Genomic DNA, 24,300 nt, shown 5'->3' with positions numbered 1-24,300 from the left:
CGTGGCTCGTGCCGAACACGATGCTCACCTCCATTTAGATTAACGGTGCCCTGTGGTAATGAGTAGTGTGCGATCTTCGCGCTGTGCGCACTGATTCGCTGAGGTCGCTCGTCGTGCGCGGCATGGTTGCTGCCGGCAGTGCTCGAAAGGTGAGCACGGCCTCAGGCATGCCGAAACTTGCAGCAAGTGCGATGGCAACCTCCGTAGATCCCTGGTTTGCTGGTACGGCCCGTTTAGAGCCTGAAATCACATAAAATGATGTGATTTCATGGGTCATTAGGATCCGTTTGCGTTTCGCTTCGTCGTGGCTGCTGTTGGCAGCAGGTAAAGCTTAAGATAACCTCTGGACTATCGTCCAAGCCCCAAGCCTTTGCGGAAATCTATCGGTCATTTCGAGCGTTTTTCGGCGAAATCCGCGATAGAACGCGCGTTCGACTCGGAATTCATCCGACGGTGCCTCGTGATTGACGCGCTTAGCGTCGCTGAGCTCTGTTGGTGGTCCCCGTGTCGTCTCGAGGGTTCAGAAACGACGGGTGTGAGCGACGGTGGAGTTCCGGTACGGTTTTCGGGACTCCGGCCTGATTCGGAAGTTGCGTTTGAGAAACCGATTCGTGGGGTTATGATTTTGGGATTTGTGTGAGATTGTCGTGTTATTGTATTCGTGGGTTAGACTCAACCCGGTGGACCTTCGTAGGTCCGGTTCGCTTCGTCTCCGCCTTAGGCGAGACCATTTCAGCTTTATACAGGTGGGTTACTTCGATCCGAAGTCGCTACAGCGGTGTGCACGCTCGTGATGTCTTCCTTTACCCTATCTTTTTACATCGTCTATTCATATTGTTACTTGTTACATGTTGACGCCTTGCACCATACTGTCTTTATTTACTCTGCCGGTTGTCCTATGCGTAGTATTCTGTGTAGGGGTAGAGTAGTTGCCATTAGTATATACTATACTTGTGACCTGATTGGTCGGTTCTCCTGTTGCATCGTGACCTATTTGGTCGTTCACTACTTACTTTGACCTATCGGTCGTCGGTTACTTTGACTTGATGACCTATACGGTCGTGTGGCTGGTTGCCGACGGTTGGCTATTGAGCATATCAGCATCGATCGTCACCACTCGTTCGCATTTCACGACCAACTAGCGGTCTGATCCACCGCAGGGGGTGTTCTTTTCCGGAAAAGGGTTGGGTTTGCCCACCCGTGAGCTCAGAGGTTTACGACTGGGTATATGCAGGTGATGTGATTGTGACATTAGCCTGAGGTCTCCGGACTAACAAGGCAGGTTAGATTGGGTATCTTTGGACTATCCACCAGTTGATGGATACTACAGTAGCAGTAGTTCATTACTTGTCATCAGTTCCTTACTTGTACTTTCTGTTTCTTAACATCATAGTAGCTACTGTAGTTGTTTACCTTTACTGTTGCTTAGCCTCCTTTGCTGGTGTGCGTTCCCTCGCCCTCGTCGGCTTGCGGGTACCCACTGGAGGGGAGACATGTTTACATTGTTCTCACCCGCCCCGTGTTACAGGGTGACGTCGCAGGTCGAGTGGGACGGCAGGTGAGGAGCGAGTCTAGCGCGCGATAGAGCTCCGTCCCGTTCGGTTATCTCTTTCTCCTTGCTTGAAATATTAGGTAAACTTTTAATTACGTTCAGTTTCATTTGGTACATTGAATGTTCAGTTTTCGTGCTGGTTTTCGTAATAAAAGAGATTTATGAGCTTTTCAAGAAAGATGGTTTCTTACTCGTCGGGTACGCTCGTTTTAAAAGTAAGAGTTTTCATATTCTTCATACAGTTTTCAAATGTCTTTCTACCCTCGTGAGTAGCGTTTAAAAGATAAAAGTTTCTGTGTGGGAACCATTCAAATGATAGTTCTGGATTTATGTTTTAAAAACTTGGAATACTGTCGCGTTTGAGTGATGGTGAATGTGCATGAACGTCTGCTTGTGTAGTTGGGATTGATGTTCATATGGTTGTGGTTGTATTCTGGTTGCTCTGATTGTCTATCTGTACTTGTGCGACGCCGTGCAATACAGGGAGCTCTGTCGTGGTGAGACAGTGGATTCCCTGTATTTGTGGCGGATCTGACATACCCTGGGGTCAGTATTTAAAAAAAAAAAATTTAGTCGTTTCCGCTGTCTTTCCAGACCGAAAAGGGACCCCGGGGCGTGACATTATAATTTTTCGCTTGATGATCTATTGACTGTCACGCCCCGGGTCTTTTTGCAGTTTAAAAAACAAAGCGGAAGAACGTGGCTGGACATGTGTTTTTTTTTTTTTTTTTGAAATCCTGACCCGAGGAGTTATTTGCCAGATCCGCCACAATACGAGGGGCACATCCGACTTGTTCCAACGGACAGAGTCTCCCTGTTTTGCACGGGCGGTCGTCAAATATTCACAGTACAGCCGAGGATACAACCACAGCCATAGAATATAAAGTATAACCTATATACATTCCATACTTCACCAGTTCACATCAGCAGTTTTCATTCAACGGTATAGAGAGCAGAAAACCAACAAAAGTCTTTTTGCAAAAGCTGTTTCCTTACACAGGAAAAACCTTTATTTCCTTTAAAAACGCTACACGACGAGGTAGAAAACCGTGTTATTTACAAATCCCAAAGAAATCACATTCGAATGTAAGATAATTACCTGAACCACATTAATGTCAACTACTTATTATAGTTCAGACAATAATTGTTAGAAGGGTGCCACGTACAACGTAACGACAAAGGTAATCCTTGGTGTCGGATGTTCTACTCGTCCTACATCACTTACCTCAGTCTGCCCCCAGTTGTGCGGCCGATATCCTGAAAATATGTGTGTGGGAGGTGAGAACATTGTTTATATTTGTTTCTGCTCGCTCCTCTCCTCATGTGTGTGGTCCGTGTTGCAGAATATATGTATATTAGTGGGGGTATCATGCTGATTGGAGGTACGATACGTTATGGGTATTATCAGTAGCACGCTCGTGTTGTCGTATGGGTGTATATATCTATGAAATGACTACTTTCCGTACTGTGATGTTATCATTCTGTCTATTGATGTTGTGATTTGTGTTGTTGTTTGTATGTTGTTGATAGTCCTGCTAATAGGTGCTGGGATGAGTCCAAATGTAATCCTATAGCCCCGTTGGGTCATAGAGTGCTCATGCATTCTGTGCTACTCTGTATAAGTCGAACCTAGCACAAAGAGAAGCACGCTGCTGCGTCCCGGGTGTTTTATCTGACTGTGCCGAGATGACAAAACACCCTTCTGCGGGGTGATCAACTTGCTGGTAGTGAATGCTTGTGTGGTGTATTGGATCCCAATCAGGATATTGTCGGAAACTCATGCTGCGGGTCGTTGGTGGCGACGCGTATTCCATGCTGTGCTCTGGTGCTAACTATCGATTCTAGGTCATCAAACTCGATAAAGATCAGCAGCACAGCAAGGCCGACCGCACTCAGGTCAACTAGGCTGCGCCGCACGAGGGCCTCTAGCAGTCCTCTCCAATGTATGCAAGTACTGATACAAGATCACCACTGGGATGGCAACAACTCAACATTGCGCTACCAGAAAGCATGTAGGCATACTGATCTATAGCGTTACACTACTGTATAATATGCAAGAATCGATACAAGCAAGTGCATTTCGAGTCATTAATTACGATCTACCGTCGGCTGCTAATGGGTCCGGGACAGCATCCTAGCCCCTGCAGGACTACAGCGACCTCAAACGGTCAGTCAACGGACGGAAGTGTCAGAGAAGGAGACCAACCGATACTAATGCAACAGACCGCCAACCAGGTCAAGCAGATATGCAACGATCAAAGCACCGATAAACGTAGGTCACCGAAATGGGCAAGTACTAGAGAGCGACCAATCGGTCGACCGAGACAAAGTACGGGAGAAGGCGACAATCAGGTACCGAAACGAGTACGAGCCGACCAATGCAGGTCAGCCGGTATGCAGCCTGGATAAGGGCATAAAGCTACTCTCTCTCCTACCATGATCTAGGCATAGAAGACAGGGTGATGAGTAGAGTATTGTATAAGAACAACGCGGATGCAAGGCGGTTCTGACAGCCTCATCGTAGTGAATAACGACAGGAATAGCAATAGAAGAACAGGATAGAGAGAAATATCACCGAGCTGCACATCGGACCCGACGTCGGATCGAGGCGCGCGGTCGCTCGAGTACCCCATGTTCGGGATGGACCACTGTCTCCTGACCTGCAAAAGAATGTCGAGGCAGGACCTTGATAGCAGTGTCCAGCCGGGTGTGAGGTCAGATGCTAAACCCACAACTAAATAGTATCACAGGTATCCACAACCCCAGAAGACGATTGCCACGAAGGAATAGGTTTCCCGTAATGAAGTCCGCTGTACCGGTAGCGTGCGCCGGGAAGTCCCGAAAACTTAGATCACGGGCGGCGTCGGTCGCGCGCACTAGAGTGTGCCCAACTCACCGACTCGCGGTGCCGACGGAGTCAACGCGGCTGCCCCAAAGAGCGACTTGGGGAATTGTGGATGTTTTGGCATGCAGACACAGATAGCACCTCACACTAGATTATCGCGGATAATTGTAGCGATTCGGGTTCGCCAAGTGTCGTATTTCACAGCGAACCCCTGCCGGTCGCTGCACAGGTCATCATCGTAGACCTACAGAATTAATGATGGTGACACAACAAGCTGCAGGCAACCAGAAGCACAGAGAAAAACACCGTCAAAGAATCGAGAAACGATGCGAATCGCGTTCTTTTCGAGGATATTCGTCGGAAAAGACGCACCGGAAATCTCCGACCTGTCGTTCGGATTTTCGCAAAGAAAGCTAGCAGGATCATGGCAATCAGTTGCCAGATGGTTCCAAAGAACACACCCTTGACACGCGGGGCCCACAGTGGCACAAGGCGTACCAATTGCACAAAAAGGCGCCTAACTGTTTACCATACAATCATAATTTTATGTAGATATCAGGGCATCCCTACTGAGGCCGTCGTTCGTCACAAACTGAGGAGGCTCTAAGTTCCGCGAGCAACCTGAGCTGACAGGGTCCTCGACGTGCCGGCCGCGATGCCGTGGCTCATGGTACGTCGCGAGGACACAGTGCACTGGTGGGGAGCGCGCGGGGAGCTACCCGGACAGTTCTCGCGAAGCAGCGCGCGGCGGCGTCGACGGTTCGGGGGAGCCAGTGGATCGCGGCCAAACAGGGCGCTGAGCCGGCACGACTGTTGATCCAAAGGTGAGGTGAGCAATGTGCATCAGCACAGACCAGGCGATGCACCGTGCTCACCGTCCGGAGGCATCAGTGAGAGGCTGCGGCGGATTGCCGGGCATGAAAGCCGTGCTGCAGAACCAAGAACAGCAGCCAACAGGCTCCCGGGGTCTGAACAGCCGGGCCGGATCACGAGCAGACAGCCGGCGAGTCTCCCCAACAGAATCTAAGGTGAGCGACGATGATCAGGCATCTTGCCACGGATGCACCGTGCTCCGTCCGTGAGGGAGGTCGGGGCGAGCGTCGGATCGCTCGCCGAGGACAGACAGAACAGCCCAAACAGCCCTATTTCGGCTTGGCCGGAGCAAGCTTGCTCGGGCCGGCCTCCGGTGAGCCCGGCGCGGCCGGGGGCCACCGGAAAACAAAAAAACTGCGGTACAGCAAAGGAAAGGAGAAGGGACAGGAGAACACACGACTAGCATTCCACCAATCACGTTCAAGCAAGGGCTGGACAAAAAAAACGCAAGGCAAAGAGAAAAAAAGGCAAAGCGAGTAGGAAACCACCACAAAAGGCACAGCCAAACCAAAAGAAAAGTTACGACAATCAGAGGTAATACCAGAGACACCCATGCAAAAAAAAGGCCATCGGCGGGCAAGGCAGAGGACGATCAAAGAACAAGGGAACAGACAGAGCAGATAAGGTACACCCACAACAAACGGACGGACAGCAGGCGGACAGGAAAAGAAACAAAGAAACGAAAAAAAAGAGGTGACACAAACACAAGAAAAAGCGAAAAGACACACAGACGAAAGAGCGGCAGGATGACCGCGGCTCAAAGGAACACACTAGAAAAAGAACTCAGAAAAGAGAATAAAGTGGCCGCCAAGAGCTAGATTGCACACGATCGCCAGCAAGGAGGTGACGGCAGGCGCCCGCGGCTGCCAAGCACGCGTGCTGGCGCGCGGCACCGCAGAGCTCGGCGGTGGCGCCGGGCGGAAGGGGTCGCCACGGCTCCCGGGCGAAGGCTGCTGAAAGTACACGGCGCGGCGGCGCCTGGAGGGAACTGCTGTGGGTCGGCCAAGCGGCTGCAGGAGCGCCCTTTCGCCTCTCCGGCCGCCGGGTGGCCGGTCTGGCGTGAGGAGCGCGGCGGGTCGCGAGCTCGTACAAGCGGGACAGGGCAGACACCAGCGATGGCCGGGAGCAAGGCGAGCGTCGGCTCTGGCTCCGAACGCCCGAGAGAGGATAGGAGAGACCTGGGAGCCAGGCCAGAGAGATAGGAGAGGAGGAAGAAATGGCTCCGGCGGCGGCTGGCCGGCCGGGGCTCAGTCGGCGGTGGCCCTGGGCGTACGCAACAGGCAGTGGAAGAGGATGAAGTGCAGGGGCTAGTGTTAGGGTTTCTAGTAGCAGAACCTGAAAAGACAACAGGGGATGTAGAAGGCAAAGGCGGAAAAGCCGCGCAACGGCAGGAGTGGAGACTGGCCCGCACAAGCAGGTGAGGAACAACGCAAAATAGACCCCGCCAGGACGAGCGCACGCAAAACGGGAAGAAAAGAGGGGGCGAGGGGCGAAATGACCGTGGGGCAACACCGACCGCGCCGGCAGCAACGACGGAGTGCCGCAGATGCCGTCCGGCAGAGTCGTGTGCGAACGGGAGTCCCACCGGGCGATCAGCAGCCGCGGAGACAGCAAAGCGACCCGGCGAGTCACCGAGCGACCACGAGTGCACGACAAAAGCCAACGCGTCGGCCAAGAGAAGGAAACACACACGCCAAAGACTCCAGAGAAAACAGGGACGGGGGGAGTGGGCGCGAAAGCGGGCGGGCAAACGCAAAATCAGCAGCCCAGCGAGGGCCAGACACAGGGAACCGGCGAAACGAGCGAGGACGGAGGAGGAGGAGGCCGAGACGCACCAGAACGCCACACGCGACGCCGGGGCGGCCCCGGGAAAACCGGAGGGACGACGGCACGAAGGGAAAAAACGGAAAAAGGGCGAGCGGCGCAGGGCGGCAGCCTGAAATTTGACGAGTACACTTATAATTATGTTACACACAAAAACATCGTCAAACAAAAGGGTTTAATCACTCAATCAAAATCTCAGTTATTACATTATCCCCTCCTTACAAGAAGTTTAGTCCTCGAAACTTAAATCAAGACTCCCCCGCAAACAACTGCGGATAACGCTCCCGCATAGACGATTCGAGCTCCCAAGTAGCCTCGCGCTCCTCGTGATTCTCCCATTGGACCTTGACATACGGAATGCTCCTATTCCGCAACTGCTTCACCTCGCGTGCCAAGATCTGCAACGGAGCCTCATCATAGCTCAGATCCTCCCGTAACTGAATGGATGTCAGACTGATGATGTGGGACGGATCCGGAATGTACTTCCGAAGCATAGACACGTGAAAAACGTTGTGCACTCGGGCGAGACTCGGAGGAAGAGCCAATCTGTAAGCCACCGGACCAACGCGCTCTAGGATCTCAAACGGTCCCACGAATCGCGGACTAAGCTTGTTCCGCATACCGAACCGTTTGATTCCCCTGGAAGGCGACACCTTGAGCAGCACATGCTCACCGACCTGAAACTCCAGGTCACGCCTCCGCTGGTCCGCGTAGCTCCGCTGTCTACTCTGTGCAGTTTGAAGCCGCTCTCTCGCAATGCGGATCTTTGCCTCTGCGTCCTCTACTAAGTCTGGCCCTACCAACCGGCGTTCTCCGACATCGTCCCAACAGATAGGAGAACGACATCGACGCCCATACAACGCCTCGTACGGTGCGATCCCGATGCTCGCCTGAAAACTGTTATTATAGGCGAACTCCACCAACGGTAAATACCGAAACCATCCATCACCGTAATCCAGGACGCATGCGCGAAGCATGTCCTCAAGAGTCTGGATGACTCGCTCTGACTGACCGTCACTCTGAGGATGGAAAGCCGTACTGAAGTTCAGCTTCGTACCCAAAGCCTGCTGCAAGCTCCTCTAGAAGTGGGAAACGAAGCGAGTGTCCCGATCAGACACAATCGACACTGGCACACCATGAAGTCGGACGATCTCATCGATATATAACTGTGCCAGTCGATCACGGGACCACGTCGTATGAATCGGCAAGAAGTGGGCCGATTTCGTCAGCCGATCCACTATAACCCAGATCGCATCATGACCTCGCTGTGATCGAGGTAATCCGGTGACGAAATCCATAGTGATCTGCTCCCACTTCCACACAGGAATCGGAAGTGGTTGCAGCTTTCCTGCCGGTCGCTGGTGCTCGGCTTTCACCTGCTGACAAATCAAGCACCGAGCCACGAACTGGGCCACATCAAGCTTCATCCCAGGCCACCAACAGTTTTGCTTCAAGTCGCGGTACATCTTGGTTCCGCCTGGATGAACTGTGTAAGGGGATTGGTGCGCCTGGATAGGATGTCGTTCCTCAGCTCCGAATCACTAGGCACGCACCATCTGCCTCTAAAGCGCAGAGATCCATCGGAGTGGATAGTGAAATCCCCGTCCTGGCCCTGCTCGACCTCCGCCCGTACTTTAAGCAAATACGGGTCGCTGTGCTGACCGAACAAAATCCGCTCTGCCAAAGTCGGTTGTACCACCAGAGTCATCAATTGAGCCGTAGCTCCGGTGGGGACAACCTCGATCTCAAGACGGCGGAACTCCTCCACAAGTCGATCCTGGCTCGTGATCATGAAGGACATCTCAGCTGAAGGCTGTTTCCGGCTCAAGGCGTCCGCCACCGCGTTCGCCTTTCCCGGATGATACTGGATCGTGATGTCGTAGTCCTTCAAGAGCTCGAGCCAACGCCTCTGCCTGAGGTTCAACTCTTTCTGGGTGAAGAGGTACTTCAGGCTCTGATGATCAGTGAACACCTCGCAGTGAGCTCCATACAGATAATGCCTCCACAGCTCAAGGGCAAAAACGACCGCTGCAAGCTCCAGGTCATGAGTCGGATAATTCTGCTCATAGGGCTTCAGCTGTCGAGAGGCGTAAGCGATGACTCGATCCCGCTGCATAAGTACGCACCCCAAGCCGACCCGGGAGGCATCACAGTAAACCACAAAGTCCTCACCAGGCCGCGGTAGGGTAAGAACTGGTGCGCGAGTCAATCGATCCTTCAGCTCATCGAAACTCTGCTGACACTGCGGAGTCCACCGGAACCGCTCTCCTTTCCTCGTGAGCTTGTGAAGCGGTGTGGCGATTTTGGAGAAGCCCTCGACGAATCGCCGATAATACCCTGCCAAACCCAGAAAACTCCGGACTTCGGTCACCGAAGTTGGTTCAGGCCACTCAACCACCGAGGCTATCTTCTTCGGGTCCACCGAAATGCCTGCCGGAGTTATAATATGCCCCAAGAATGCCACCTCACGGAGCCAGAAATCGCACTTCTTGAGCTTAGCATACAATCTGTGCTCCCGAAGTATCTGCAATACTCGTCGGAGATGATCCTCGTGCTCCTCATCACTCCGCTAGTAGATCAGGATGTCATCTATGAAAATCACGACAAACTGATCCAGATAAGCCCGAAAGACCCCGTTCATCATGTCCATGAAGGCTGCCGGAGCATTGGTGAGCCCGAAAGGCATCACCGTGAACTCGTAGTGGCCGTAACGAGTCCGGAAGGTGGTCTTCGGCACATCCTCAGCCCGGATCTTAAGCTGATGGTACCCGGACTGCAGATCAATCTTGGAGTACACCGACGATCCTTGCAGCTGGTCGAAAAGATCGTCAATCCTGGGCAGGGGATACCTGTTCTTCACCGTGACCTTGTTGAGCTCCCGGTAGTCGATGCACAGACGAAGACTACCGTCCTTCTTCTTGACGAAGAGGACAGGGACACCCCAGGGAGACACACTAGGTCTGATGAACCCTTTGTCAAGCAGATCCTCAAGCTGCGCCTTCAGCTCCTTCAGCTCAGCGAAGGCCATACGATAGGGGGCCTTCGAGATCGGTGCAGTGCCCAGGACAAGCTCGATGAAGAATTCGATCTCCCGGTTCGGAGGTATCCCTGGAAGCTCGGCTGGAAAAACGTCTGGGAATTCCCGAACTACAGGAATCTCCTCCAAAGATGGTGCAGCTCGGCGAGATACGTCTACCGAAGCCAGATAAGCCACACACCCGGCATTCAACAACCTTTTTGCCCTCGCAGAAGAGATAGTCGCAGCGAAATAAGAGCTCTTACATGCTCGGTAGACGAATACTTCACCACCAGGCTCGGTAAGAATCACCATCCTCCGCTCGCAGTCGATAGTAGCGTGGTGCCTGGTGAACCAGTCCATCCCAAGCACCAGGTTGAATTTCTTCATCGGGATAACCACCAGATCAGCTAGAAAAGACCGATCATCCAAGAAGACGGGGTACGACGAGATACAGCTGACAGCAGTAAGATCACCTCCAGGTGTCTCGATCCGAAGTGATACATCGAGTGGTTGCGAGGAAAGACCATGCTCACATGCAAATGAATGCGAAATAAAAGAGTGCGATGCTCCAGTATCGAAAATGGCTCTAGCACGAGTAAGGTTGAGGGTGACAATACCTGCAAGGACGTCGCCACCAGTGCCCTCGTGCTGAGTCAGGGCGAAGACTCTCCCACCAGATGCCTGGCGCGTCCCCTCAGTTTGCCGAGGTAAGGGGGGACGCCCGGACGAAGCAGCTGCACTCGGGGCTCCGCGGCTCTGTCGGGGTGCAGCCGGGGAGGAGACAGCACTCTGAGAAGTCCCGCCACCTCTAGGACACTGAGCTCGCAGGTGGCCCGGCTGGCCACAACGGAAACAGTGGTCCCTCCTCTGCGAACATTGGACCACCCGATGTGCCTCACCGCAGATCACACAAGGTCGATCGCCCCTCTGCTGGTTACCGGAGGGCGCACTCTTTGCTGTCTGCTGAGTGCGCGGATGCTTTGGCGGCCGGTTACTGTTGGAAGAGGAGCCGCCACCAGTCTTAGAATGGGAACGCTTTCTATTCCCCGATCACTCCGAGGCCTCCTTTGCAGCTCGGACCTCGGTAGACTCGCTCTGGATGACGAGGGCTCGGTCCAAGCACTCGTCAAATGTCATCGTGCCATGAGAAGCCAGCAGCATCCTGATGTTGGGTCTCAAGCCTCTCGCGAAGACTCTCGTCTTGTGGCGCTCGTCTCGGATGACGAAGGGGATCAGCTCCACAATGCGAGAGAAGTCCTGCTCGTACTCAGCTACGGTACGGTTCCCCTGCTGAAGACGCTCTAGCTCGCGCTCCAGCTCCAATTTTGAGTTGTCCCGAAAGAATTGCTCGTGGAGGAGTCTCCGGAACTCCCCCCAGGGCGGGAAAACATTGCCCAGCTTGAGCGATAGATGTCGGCGCCACCAAGAGCTTGCGTCCCCGTCCAGAAAGTGGGCGGCCAAGGGGACGCGGTCCTGCTCATCGATGAATAAGTCCTCAAGTAGTTTCTCCATGTCGGTCAGCCAGCGCTCGAGAACTCCATTCTCTTCCTTCTTCCCCGCGTATTTCGGCGGGTCGAACTTCCTGAACTCGATCAGCTTCGCACGCATACGGGCGCCCTCTGCTGCTGTGGTATCAGTATCCCCAGCTGGAACCGTCGTGGTGGTCGTCGTCGTCCTCGGGACGGCCGGAGGGGCCGTCTGTGCAGGCGCCACCTGAGGGGCAGCTGTCTCAGGAACCGGCGGCGTCGGGGGTGGTACCGGGGGAACAGCAGCTGCAGCGTGCTGCTGTAAAAGCTGCTGGAGCTGCTGAACCGCCCCAGTGAGGGCTGTCATCTGACCCCTCATCGCTGCTACCTCAGCCTCGAGCTGCTGGGCACGAGTATCGCCCTGCTGATCTGGGCCAATCTGCTCCCCTCTGCCCCTGCCCCTGCCTCTGTCTCTCGGGGCCTGCTCTCCAGGGCTATTGATAGAGCCCTCTGCGGCGCGTCCACCGCCACGACCACGAAGAGGAGGTCTACCACGAGCCATCTGTAACACAAAAGCACCGTTAGCCGAATAACCGACTCGACCGACTCGAATCGGGGCATAATCCCAAAACCCCGCACTCACGTGCCTATACATCGTGGGTCTTCCTAGGGTCAACCTAACCAATGGTTCAGTTTATTTTTATTTTCAAAAACAGTCTGTGAATGGGGTTGTGGTTGTAACTTGTCTCTGATACCATTTTAATCTGTCACGCCCCGGGGTCCCTTTTTGTTTGGAAAAACAGCGGAAACGACAGAAATTTTTTTTTTTTTTTTTGGAAACACCTGACCCCAGGGTATGTCAGATCCGCCACAAATACAGGGAATCCACTGTTCACACGGACAGAGTCTCCCCTGTATTTGCACGGCGTCGCACAAGTACAAATATACAACCAGAGTACATCCAGAATACAACCACAACCATATGAACATACAACCTCATCCGCACATACAGACGTCCATACATTCACCATTCACAACACGACGGTATTCATAGTTTTTAACATAAATCCAAATCTATCATTTGAAACGTTTCCTTCCCGAAAACAAGTTTTGAAATACTAAGTCTCGGAAATCCATTAAAAGCTCCTTTTAAAACTGTTTCCCACACGGAAACCTTTATCTTTTAAAATACTACCACGAGGGGTAGAAAAATCATTGAAAACTGTATCGAATATGAAAATCCTTTTCTTTAAAAAAAACAAGCGCTACCACGAGGGGTAGAAAGCCATTTTACTTTGAAAAGTCCATAAATCTCTTTTTATCACCATACGTAAAGCCAGCGAAAAAACCAATTTCTCAAGTACGGAATGAAACTGAACCGTAATAAAAGTTTACTATTTATTCAAGCAAGGGGAAAGGAGATAACCAAACGGGACGGAGCTCTAACGCGCGCTAGACTCGCTCCTCACCTGCCGTCCCACTCGGACCTGCGACGTCACCTGTAATGGGGGCGGGGGGGTGAGAACATGTAAACATGTCTCCCCTCCCAGTGGGTACCGCAAGCCGACGAGGGCGAGGGTACGCACCAGCAAAGGAGGCTAAACAACAGTAAGGGTAAACAACTACAGTAGCTACTAAGATATAAGAACAGAAAGTACGAGTAAGGAACTGAAGTACAAGTAATGAACTACTGCTACTGTATGTATGCATCAACTGGTGGATAGTCCAACGATACCCAATCTGAACCTGCCTTGTTGGTCCGGAGACCTCAGGCTAATGCCACAATCACTCAACCTGCATATACCCAGTCGTAACCTCTGAGCTCACGGGTGGGCAAACCCAACCACTTTTCCGGAAAAGAACACCCCCTGCGGTGGATCAGACCGCTGGTGTTCGTGAAATGCGAACGAGTGGTGACGATCGATGCTGATATGCTCAATAGCCAACCGTCGGCAACCAGCCGACAATCACTGCCCCTCTGGGCAAACCGACCGTATAGGTCATCAAGTACAACGTGAACCGATCGAGATAGGTCAATGTACGAAAAGTAACGAACGACCAAACAGGTCACCGATGCAACAGAAGAACCGACCAATCAGGTCACGTATAATATATACTAAAGCCATCTACTCTACCCCTACATAGAGTACTACGCATAGGACAACCGGGCAGAATAAATAAAGACAGTATGGTGCAAGGCTCAATATGTAACGAGTAAACAATATGAATAGACGATGTAAAAGATAGGATAAAGGAAGACATCACCGAGCGTGCACCGCTGTACCGACTTCGGATCGAAGTACCCACCTGTATAAAGCTGAAACGGTCTCGCTAAGGCGGAGACGAAGCGACCGGACCTACGAAGGGTTCACCAGGTTAGTGTCTAACCCACGAACACAATAACACGACCATTCTCACACAAATCCCAAAATCATAACCCCTTTGAAATCGGTTTCTCAAACGCAACTTCCGAACCAGCCGGAAGTCCCGAAAACCGTACCGGAACTCCACCGTCGCTCACCCGTCGTTTCTGAACCCTCGAGACGACACGGGTGACCAGCCAACAAGGCTCAGCGACGCTACAGTCAACCACGAGGCACCGTCGGATGAATTCCGAGTCAAACGCGCGTTCTATCGGCGGATTTCGCCGAAAAACGCTCCGAAAATGACCGATAGATTTCCGCAAAGACTTGGGGCCTTGGACGATCAGTCCAGAGGTTATCTTAAGCCTTAACCTGCTGCCAACAGCAGCCACGACGAAGCGAAACGCAAACGGATCCCTAATGGCCCATGAAATCACATTATTTTATGTGATTTCATGGCTTTAACGGGTCGTACCAGCAAACCAGGGATCTGTGGAGGTTACCATCGCACTTGCTGCAAGGTTTCAGCATGCCTGAGGCCGTGCTCACCTTTCGAAGCACTGCCGGCAGCAACCACGCGCGCACGAGCGACGCGACCCTCAGCGAATCCGTGCGCATACTGTGGAAAACATCCTTTTCTCACTAACCAGGGCACCGTTAACCTAAATGGAGGTGAGCATCGTGTTCAGCACGAGCCCACGATCACCGTGCTCACCTCCCGAGGTGCCAGGGAGTCATCGGATCACCGGAAAAGTGACCGGAACGCAAAACAGCAGTGCTGGAACCAAAGTAAATTACTCACCGGAGCTGTGGGAGCTAGGGATGGCCGCCGGCGATCGGACGGCGGGCACTCCGGCCGGTGATGGGAGCAGCAGGTCGGGGAGGTCCGGGGGAGGTGCTGGCCGGCGGCGGGCAGCAGCCGGTGGCGCGGCGACGGAGATCGGGCCCGCCGACTTCCTCTCGGGTTGGAGCTTGCCGGCGGCAAGGCGGCGACCGGGGGAGGTCGGGGCGGCGATAATCCGGTGCCGGAGACCGAGGAGGAGGTGGTGCCCACCTCAGGGGGCAACAGCGGCGCTCGGGAGTGGCGCGGCTCCAAGGTCCGCCCGCACAGGACCCGAGCGGCGGCTGGAGGCCTTGGCGGCGGCCGGCGAGGCGCGGGGACGGCCGGGGACGCACGCGCCGGGTTGCAGGAGATCGCCGGGGTCGACAGGGGGCTTTGGCCGCAGGGGAAGTGCGGTCCCAAGGCCCGCAACCTGAGCTCGGCCTGGCTCGGGTCTGGGCAGACCCGGCTGGCTGCAGCCTCTTCCGGCGGCTCCGGCAACGTTCGGGGTTGGCCGGGGCCGGCGGGAGAGGACGCCTGAGGAAGGTCTCGACCAGGGGAAGGTGGTGCTCGGGCTAACAAGGCTCTCCAAGCACCAAACTTAAGCCGGTGGTGAGGTGGTCCAAGAGAGGAGGGAAAGTTGGCTGCAGGCTGTTTCCGGCGGCCGGGGCTGCTCGACGGCGGCCGGAACGCGAGCACTGGCGGGGCAGGGAGTTGCTGGGATGACAGGTGCGGCTGGGGGTTCTACGGTTAGGGTTAGATCCAAAAAAAAACCCTAGATCCACCTATATATAGGTATGGAAAACTTGCGGAAAACCCCCTCGAAAGGAGTCGAATTAATCCCAGCTCTCAACCAGCAGTCGCACAAAGCGTGATAGTCCCTCTAAGTTCGAAAACTCGCAATTCGACGCATAAAATATGGGGCCTTTTCGCGAATAATCCGATTATTCAAATCAGCCCCTTCGCGGACTTTTCGCGATTCCCGAAGATCCGTCCGTCGGATTTTCGATCGGATTGCACCAGCGCGATCAGCACGACAGAGGCATCGAATCTAGCATCTTGTTTTGCCCGAAAAGATTCCCGATTTGCGACAAAACCTTCCCTCCCAGGTTCCACCAAAAACTACATATAGACAAATATATGCAAAAACCATTAAACCCCTTTTTCTCGAAATTCGTGCATCCAAATCCAAATCTGTCAGTGCCACTGGGTCCGGGATAGTCGAGCGGTTGAAATCGAGCTATTGGAAGGCTATATTCGGAGTTCGATACGCGTCGAAAGTCTACTCTACTCTACGGCCTCTCCGAAAAATCGGAGTTACTATTCACTTAAGTCAGACTTCCGGGTCACGTAACTTCTCCGTTTTAGCTCGTTTTCTCCTAAAATTTGACGAGTACACTTATAATTATATTACACACAAGAACATCGTCAAACAAAAGGGTTTAATCAATAAATCAAAAATCTCAGTCATTACAATGACATAATGACATAGCAACCTTATAGTTAAGGGTCATATGAGCACTGCTTCCTTATAGTTAAGGAATGGATTGAACTTGGAATCCTTATAGTTAAGGATTGAATCATACTCGCCTATAAGTCCTTACTTGGAGGGTGGTAGCTCCCCCTCGAGCGATGAGCTCCGGAGTTGTCATCACTGGGTCGTAGTAGTCTCCCCAGTGGACGGTCCCATCGGGTCGTAGTAGTCTCCCCAGTGGACGGTTCCATCGGGTCGTAGTAGTATCTCCGATATTTGGGATTATGAGTTGGTGAGTCTATTGAGGGCGAAACCTACGGGTTAGCCACGAGATTGGGAATTGGAAAGTGACCTTGCATTCATCATGAGCATTCTATTGAGCATAATCGTTGATTATATTGTTCAGGCATATTAGCTGCATTTGTTAGTTGGTTACTATTTATCTATCTTTCTATTATGCCTGATTTAGATCTAGTGGGAAAGTCGGCGAGGTCGGCAGCCGAACCCACTGGGAATTTTGTTGTAGTTCTCACCCCCCTTTTTTCACAGAGCTGGGACCGAGCGAGCCAGCCGACGATCGCGGTAAGGGTATCGTGCCACAGACAGAGACCACTCGAGTTGGGTTTTATATTTTGTAGTTGCATACCTTTATATATCATCTTTTGTACTTTGATGATTATAGATGTTTAAATAAATGATGTAAAAGAGTTTATATTTAAATGCAAAGAGTTATATTTTGGGATATCATGTGATGAATAAAGAGAAAAAATAATGTTAAAGAAAAGAATGTAAATGTATAAGTTGAATGCATGTATGTGGTTAAAAGTTAATCATATTACTTGTATACATGTTTAGTTAGTACTTTCACTTTGGCTATTGTTTGCCCTCGTGCAAACCAATTATATATGTTTCCGCATGTGCAAATTTCTCTACTTGAAATATACTTGTGTTGAGCCTTGGGCGGACAAGAGAGGTGCTGTCCATTCGGCGTCTGTTCGACGTGCTCGAACCGGCCAAATAGGACCGAGTTCGGGGCGTGACAAGAATACATTGCCTGTGTCGTCATGTCACGCCCCGGGGCTGATTTTAAAAGCCATTACCATTTTTAAAACTCAGAGTTGCGGAAAGCGTGCCATTTTTTTTTTTTTTTCAACCTGGCCCACGTGACGTACAGACCCGCCACAAATACAAAGTTCCTCTGTCCACTCGGGCAGAGTCTCCTTTGTATTTGCACGGCGTACCAACGGATACAACAGGATCTCAACCACAACCTACATTTACCAATCAACAAGCAAAGCATGATATGTATTTCCATACAGCTAACAATCCTTAGAATGATGCATGCCTCTAAGCACTCCTTAGGCGCTGGATGATGCAATGCACAATACAATAACCATCCTATTTAAAAGTGCTCCCCACACAGAAGCTTTTATTTTTGAACTCTAATTCATTCATCATGAAAAACCATTTGAAAACCTTTTGAAAACTGTTTCCCACACGGAAACTCTATTTTGAAAACCGACTACCTCGAGGGGTAGAAAACCACGATGCGTAAATCCATAAATACAAATCCGAGAACCACAAAGTATACAAACATCCCAAAACTGAAGATCCATAAACCAAATCCACAATTCCACAAATCCACAAATTCAACCAGCTCACAACGTTCAAACATCAAGTATGATCATCTAACTGAACCATATAAACTAACTAGGCTATAACAATAGAATAGTAAGGATAAAAACTAAATCGATAACTTGGGTTGGAAGCTCTATCGACCGCTACGAACGTACCTCACGTCTCGTCCCAAAACTCATCGCCTGCAATACCTGAAAAATGGTGGGGGAGGTGAGAACATGTAAACATGTCTCCCCTCCCAGTGGGTACCGCAAGCCGATGAAGGCGAGGAGTACTTACCGGATCAGTAAGAGCTAAACAACAGTACGGGTCAGTAGAAAATACAGTAGCAATAATAATGAATGAAAGTGACATATATATGAAAGAAAGTACAACTATCGATACTGTAATGAACAACTGAATGTATACATGTAACAAGACTATAGTAGCAAGACAATGTAACGAAAGAACTGAAGATATACAAGTGACCACTGCTACTATAGTTATATGCGTCAACCGGACAAGTAGTCCAAAAGTACCCAATCTAAACCGCCGTGTCGGTCTAAGGACCTCAGGCAAAAGCCACTACCTGCTCGCACTTGGCATGTAACCCTAGCACAAAGAGAACACCGCTGGGCTCACGGGTCGGATGTATGACCACTTTTTCGGAAAAGAACACCCTCCTGCGGGGGATCAACCCGCTGGTGTACGTGAAATGCACTCGAGCTGTGGTGATCAATGCGGATATGATCAATAGCAAAATGTCGGTAACTAGCCGACAAGCACCGCCCCTCGGGGCAAACCGACCAATAGGTCATCAAACTATATAGAAGCACAAGAAACGACTACTCAGGTCAACTAAGAGGGAACAACTCAACATCCTACCAAGGTATACAAGTACTGACTACTAAAGTCAACTAACACATATGCACGACGAACTGACGAATAGGTCACCAGAGTATATCAATAGAATCCCGAATTACCGTCGGCCACTAGCCGACAATCCAACCCCTCAGGGTACACCGACCTCATAGGTCATCATCCGTCGGTGGAACTGTGTAAACTATAATCATCCGTCGGTGCTAACCGACAATCCCACCCCTTAGGGTATACCGACCTCAAGGGTCATCGAACGATGTACGAGAACCGACCAATCAGGTCACCGAAACGAAGTACGAGAACCGACCAACCAGGTCAACAGATACGGAATGCAACAACCAACCAACTAGGTCAACAGATACGCATGTAGATAGAACTACTCTACTCCTACTCAGGATACTAAGCATGCAAACAACGAGTAGAGTATAACGAATAAACAAGGGTGCAAGGCTCAATATACTATGCGATAGTAACAACAGAAGAGTAAGGGTAAGAAACCATCACCAAGCGTGCACCACTGTACCGACGTCGGATCGAAGTACCCACCTGTAAGGATGTCGCGTCTGTCTCCTGACTGCAAAAGAATGTCGACAGGACCTATAGAGGGTCCACCGGGTTAGTATCTAACCCACAACTAATAATCACAGTATCCACAACCCCACAAACGATTCCACAAAGATCGGTTTCCCAATACCGATTACCGTAACTCGCCGGAAGTCCCGAAAACCACACCGGGACGCCGTCGGGACCCACTAAGTGTCCCGAACTCACCGACTCATACCACGAGTCACCCGCTGCCCCAAAACATTCCAATTTGGATGCCTTGGCAGCGAACGCAAGGTCACACAGCAATACGATCATCGCCGGATAATCGTACGAATCCGGGTTCCCGGAAGTGTCTATTTCGACACCGGAACCCTCCGTCGCTCACCTATCATCATCGAACCCACAAAATGACGATGGTGACCAGCCAACAAGGCTCAGCGACAAAACACGAAGCAACCAAACACCGTCGGAAAGGATCCGAACCGAAACCGCGTTCTTTCGGCGAATTTCGCCGAAAAACGCACCGAAATCGACCTACCGATTTCCGCGAAAGCTAACGGACCATGGACAATCAGTCCAGCGGTCATTACAAACTCCCACACACTGCCCACAGTAGCCACGCAAAGCACAAATGCATAAAAGACCCTCTAATTACATAAAATCTCATCATTTTATGTAATTTGAGCGATCAAGCGGCTCGTTCACGCAAACCGAGGACTTTCGAAGTCCGCAGAGACACGTACTGACAGGTCTCGACGTACCGGAGTCCGTGCTCACGATCCGGAGCACAGCGGCTCGCTGTGGGAAGCGCGGGAGCAACCCGAAGGTTCAGCGAATAGCGCGCAGTCAGGGAAGATCGCGCCGAACAGAACTAACCGGACACTTCTGATCCAAGGGAAGGTGAGCATTGTGATCAGCACTGACCAGCGGTCACCGTGCTCACCTCCGGAGGCATCGGAACAGCCTCGGATCGCCGGAAAAACAAGCACAAACCCGAAACAGCAGCCAAAAAGGCTGAAACGGAGCGACATCGCCAAAACAGCGGAACGGGGCCTTCCCGACAGAAACCAAGGTGAGCACGATGATCAGCAACTTGCCAGGATCATCGTGCTCCCTTCCGTAGAGATCGGGGAAGCTCGGGAAGCCCAGAACAAGAAACCCACTCAAATAAGCCCTATTTCGGGCTTGGCCGGAGCAACCTTGCTCCGGCCGGCCTCCGGCGGCACGGCGGCGCGCGCGGGGCCCTGAGTCGGGTGAGGGGGAGGTGAGGAACACCGTGCTCACCTCAGTTGGCGGCTGGAAGCGGCGGCGGCGGCGGCGGAGCAAACCGAGCCCGCACGAGATCGGGCTCGGGTTCCAGGAGTTGCTGCGGCCACGGCGGCGGCCGGGGAGCTCCGGGACGGCGGAGGCGGGCTGCAGGAGGTCGGGGGAGGGCGGCACAGGTGGCTCAGGGCGGCGGCGGCGCGAGGAAAGGGGCCGCACACAGCTTCGGCTCGGGCTCGGGTTGGGCGGCTGCAGCCGGCCGAGGCGGCGGCGGCGGCGCGCTGGGGCGGCGGCGACCGGCGGGAAGGGGTGCCGGGGCTCCGTGGACGTCGGCGGGAGAGTTTCCAGGCGGCGGCGGCGCGCTGGTGGCTGCGGCAACCCGGCTCGGCCAGGCTCGGCCTGGGCTGCTGCAGGCGGCTGGAGCGGCTGCGGCGGCGCAGGCGACGGCGGCGGTCGGCGGGGATGATTTGCCGGAGCACGGTGAAGTCCAGGGGGAGGGTCTGCAGGAGACGCAGCCCCGGGCCTTCACACAACCCGAGAGGAGAGAGGGAGAGAGAAAGAGAGGGAAGGAAGAGAAGTGGTGGCTCGGCGGCGGCCGGGGCTCAGCCGGCGGCGGCCGGGGCTGGTGCAGCAAGGGCAGGGGGAAGGGTGAAGGTGGCTGGGGCGACTAGGGTAGCTGGGGGCTGGCTAGGGTTAGGGTTAGGGGATCAAAACCCTAGGAACCACTATATAAACAAGGTACAACTCGCAAGAAAGCCCCTCAAACATCAGAATTTCAATCCGAGACCCTCACAGTACGACTAAAACGCATGAACGCCCCTCCACGTGCGATCCCTCGCGAAACGATACATAAAATATCGCGACTTTCGCGAAAATACCGTTTTGCCACTACCGACCTCTCCTCGATCAACGCGCGATCTCCGCAGATCCGTCCGTCAGATTCGCGAACGGTTCGCACCAGTGCGATCAGTACGACGGAGACAACAAAGCTGCGATTTCGTTTCATCTCGATCGACCACGGATTCACGACAAAATCCAACCTTCTTCCAATAGAAGGAAACACACACATAAATACATATAAAACATGTATTTTTGGATTTTCTCGAAATTCGTGCGTCAAACTCAAAATCCGTCAGCGCCATTGGTTCCAGAACAGCTGAACCGATCGAAACGAGCTATTGGACCGCTAGGAACGGAGTCCGATACGAGCCTGAAGCCAACTTCATACCGTGGCTTCTCCGGAAAATCGAGTTACTATTCACTTTAAGTGAAACTTGGAAATCGCGTAGAATCTCCGTTTTAACTCATTTTCGCCCGAAACTTGACGAGTGCTTTTGTAATTAAATTACACATAAAAGCATCGTCAACTGAGAGTTTAGCTACACTGCAAAAGTCTCAGTCCTTACACGTCATCACCTTCTTCACCAGCTGCGGAGGGCGCGGTACCGTCAAGGCGGAGGCAGAGGAGACTTCAAGGGCATCTTGGATATTTTAGATTACATAATATAAAGGGGCAATTGCCTATATACCCCTGAAAAGTTTCCGGTTTTCTTATATACCCCTCTTAGAAGGCTAATATTGAAAATACCCTTCTTATATTCCAAGTCTTTCTAATATACCCCTGGAGTTAAGCTCCGTTAGGGAGCTACCGTTATCTCGGTAAAATTACCATTTTGCCCATTCCAATATACCCTTCTACCGTAACTAACTTTTCTTATATACCCTTTATATAGCAAATATTTTTCTTATTTGCCCTTCAAATATAAATTAATTAATTAAGCACGTCGAGATCGATCGCAGTTAAACCAACCTTGGTAGCTGGAGGCATAGTTAGTTAATTCGGATTCGGCAAAAATTCGGTACGGATATAATTCGGATAAAATTCGTCTTTTAATTTTTAAATTCATTGAAAAATACGGCTAAAAAACGGATTCGGCAGTTATTCGGATACGTGATTTATACGGGTATTATACGTTCACCAATTAAAAATTCGGGATCAAATATAATTTTTATATATAATTTTTAAAAATTCGGTATTATACTATATATATTATTATTATAATATTTAATAATAGATTAAATATATTTAAAATTATAATAAACTTATATTAATAATATATAAGAGTTATATATTTAAAAATATTAATAAATAATTACAAATTTATAAATAAAATATTATATAATAATATTTCTATATAAAAATAAAATACTATATGAATAAATCTATTAGTTATTATTATTATTATTATCATCAGAAAACACGACAGTTGATTTACAGGAACATAGTTATTAAATAATTAAGCGCTAATTATTTAATAATTGTCATTAGTGACAGGATGATATGTACAGCTAATAGGGGTGGTTTAGACTTTAGATTGGCACCTGGGGGGCGACGATGTGGCGCACGTGCAAGGAGACCTGGCCCTCGTCCCCATCCTCGTGCGCGTGGCCGTGGGCGTGGCCGTGGTGGTGGTGGCTGTGGCCGTGCGCCGCCGCGTGCGCGCGCATCCTGACGATGTGCACCGCGTCGCCGCCCTTGGCGGAGCCCTCGTCCTCGTCCTCGTCCACGGGTGGCTCCAGCGCCGCCGTGGTGATGGAGCGCCCCTCGTCGTCCTCTGCCGTGGCGTCGGTCTCGGCGGCGGCGGCGGCGCGGTGCTTGCGCTCGTAGAACTGGGTGGCGAGGAAGTAGAGGACGAGGGTGGTGAGGGCGGCGGCCATGGCGACGAAGTCGGAGAAGGGAAAGCAGCGCCGGGGGAAGCGGAGGAGGCAGGGGCCAGTGAGCGCGGCCTCGACGTCGTGGAGCATGTGGACGAAGCCCGTGGCGAGGATGATGCCTGCGGCGAAGGTCTTGGCGAGGGCGAAGAACCCACTCTCCGTGCTCAGGAGGCGCCGCCGCTTCCGCCCCGCCGGCAGCGGGAGCCGGCGACATGGAGGCGGAGGAGCCGGCGATCAAGTTGGGACTTTGGGAGAGAAAGAGGATAACTTAAGGAATTGGCATAATAAGTTAGGGGTAAAATAGGTATTTTATATAGGTTTTAACTCTAGTATACATTTAACTCATGTTTAACCCGAGTTAAGCTAACAGGGGATAACTGCGAGGGTATTTTGGAATAACGGTGGAACATATGAGGGGCATTTTAGAAAGAAAAAAAAAGTAGGGGTAGATCGGATATTTCCGAACGCATGAGGGGTGTATAGGCAATTATCCCTAATATAAAATATTAACGAAATAGTGATGGGATATTGACGGCTGAGCTAAGAGCAAAAATTTAAAATTTTAAGAAGGCAAAATAAAGATTTTTAAAAATCAGAGAGAAGAAGTGAATAAATAAGGCTTTATAATAGAGTTTTCTATATTTTAGCCATATAATCTTGATTTTATACAAAATTGCTATTACATATAAGATTTTTGTGTATAAAAAATTGCCAAAGGGGTGATATAAAACATTAGAGAAAAGGAAACCTGTTGGAACAAATACCGCAACGAAAATCTGATTGTGATTTAAATCTAACTAAATTTTATTATAAAAATAAATAAATACAACTTACAGATAATTGCTAAATCCAAATAGAAAATTTGATCCGGAAGCGTGCGAGGCACTGCCCTAAGGCGTATTCTCGTCCTTACGTGCGGGATTAACCGGGAACAATACCCCAAGATACGACCGAAATTCCTCCTCCTGCGAGCACGATCGTGAAAGAGGTTGACGGAAACTCTTTCAACACCCGATGACTAAAAGGATTAAGAAATTGAATAAA

The 24,300-nt window shown here is 51.3% G+C and overlaps 1 protein-coding gene and 1 pseudogene across 1 annotated transcript; both read right to left on the bottom strand.

The window, feature by feature from the left end:
• Nucleotides 8,636-12,141, bottom strand: LOC109713228 (annotated as a pseudogene).
• Nucleotides 12,941-23,259, bottom strand: LOC109713227 (extensin-like). The gene is made up of 4 exons (XM_020237225.1): nt 22,924-23,259; nt 14,745-15,506; nt 13,887-13,936; nt 12,941-13,078 (listed from the first exon to the last, which is right to left on the bottom strand). The coding sequence occupies exons 1-4, from the start codon at nt 23,257-23,259 to the stop codon at nt 13,075-13,077; spliced, it is 1,152 nt and encodes a 383-aa protein (XP_020092814.1). The 3' UTR covers nt 12,941-13,074.

Source organism: Ananas comosus, linkage group 7 (assembly GCF_001540865.1).
Source record: "Ananas comosus cultivar F153 linkage group 7, ASM154086v1, whole genome shotgun sequence".
Lineage (NCBI taxonomy): Eukaryota > Viridiplantae > Streptophyta > Magnoliopsida > Poales > Bromeliaceae > Ananas > Ananas comosus.
This window is presented reverse-complemented; position numbering and strand designations above follow the sequence as displayed.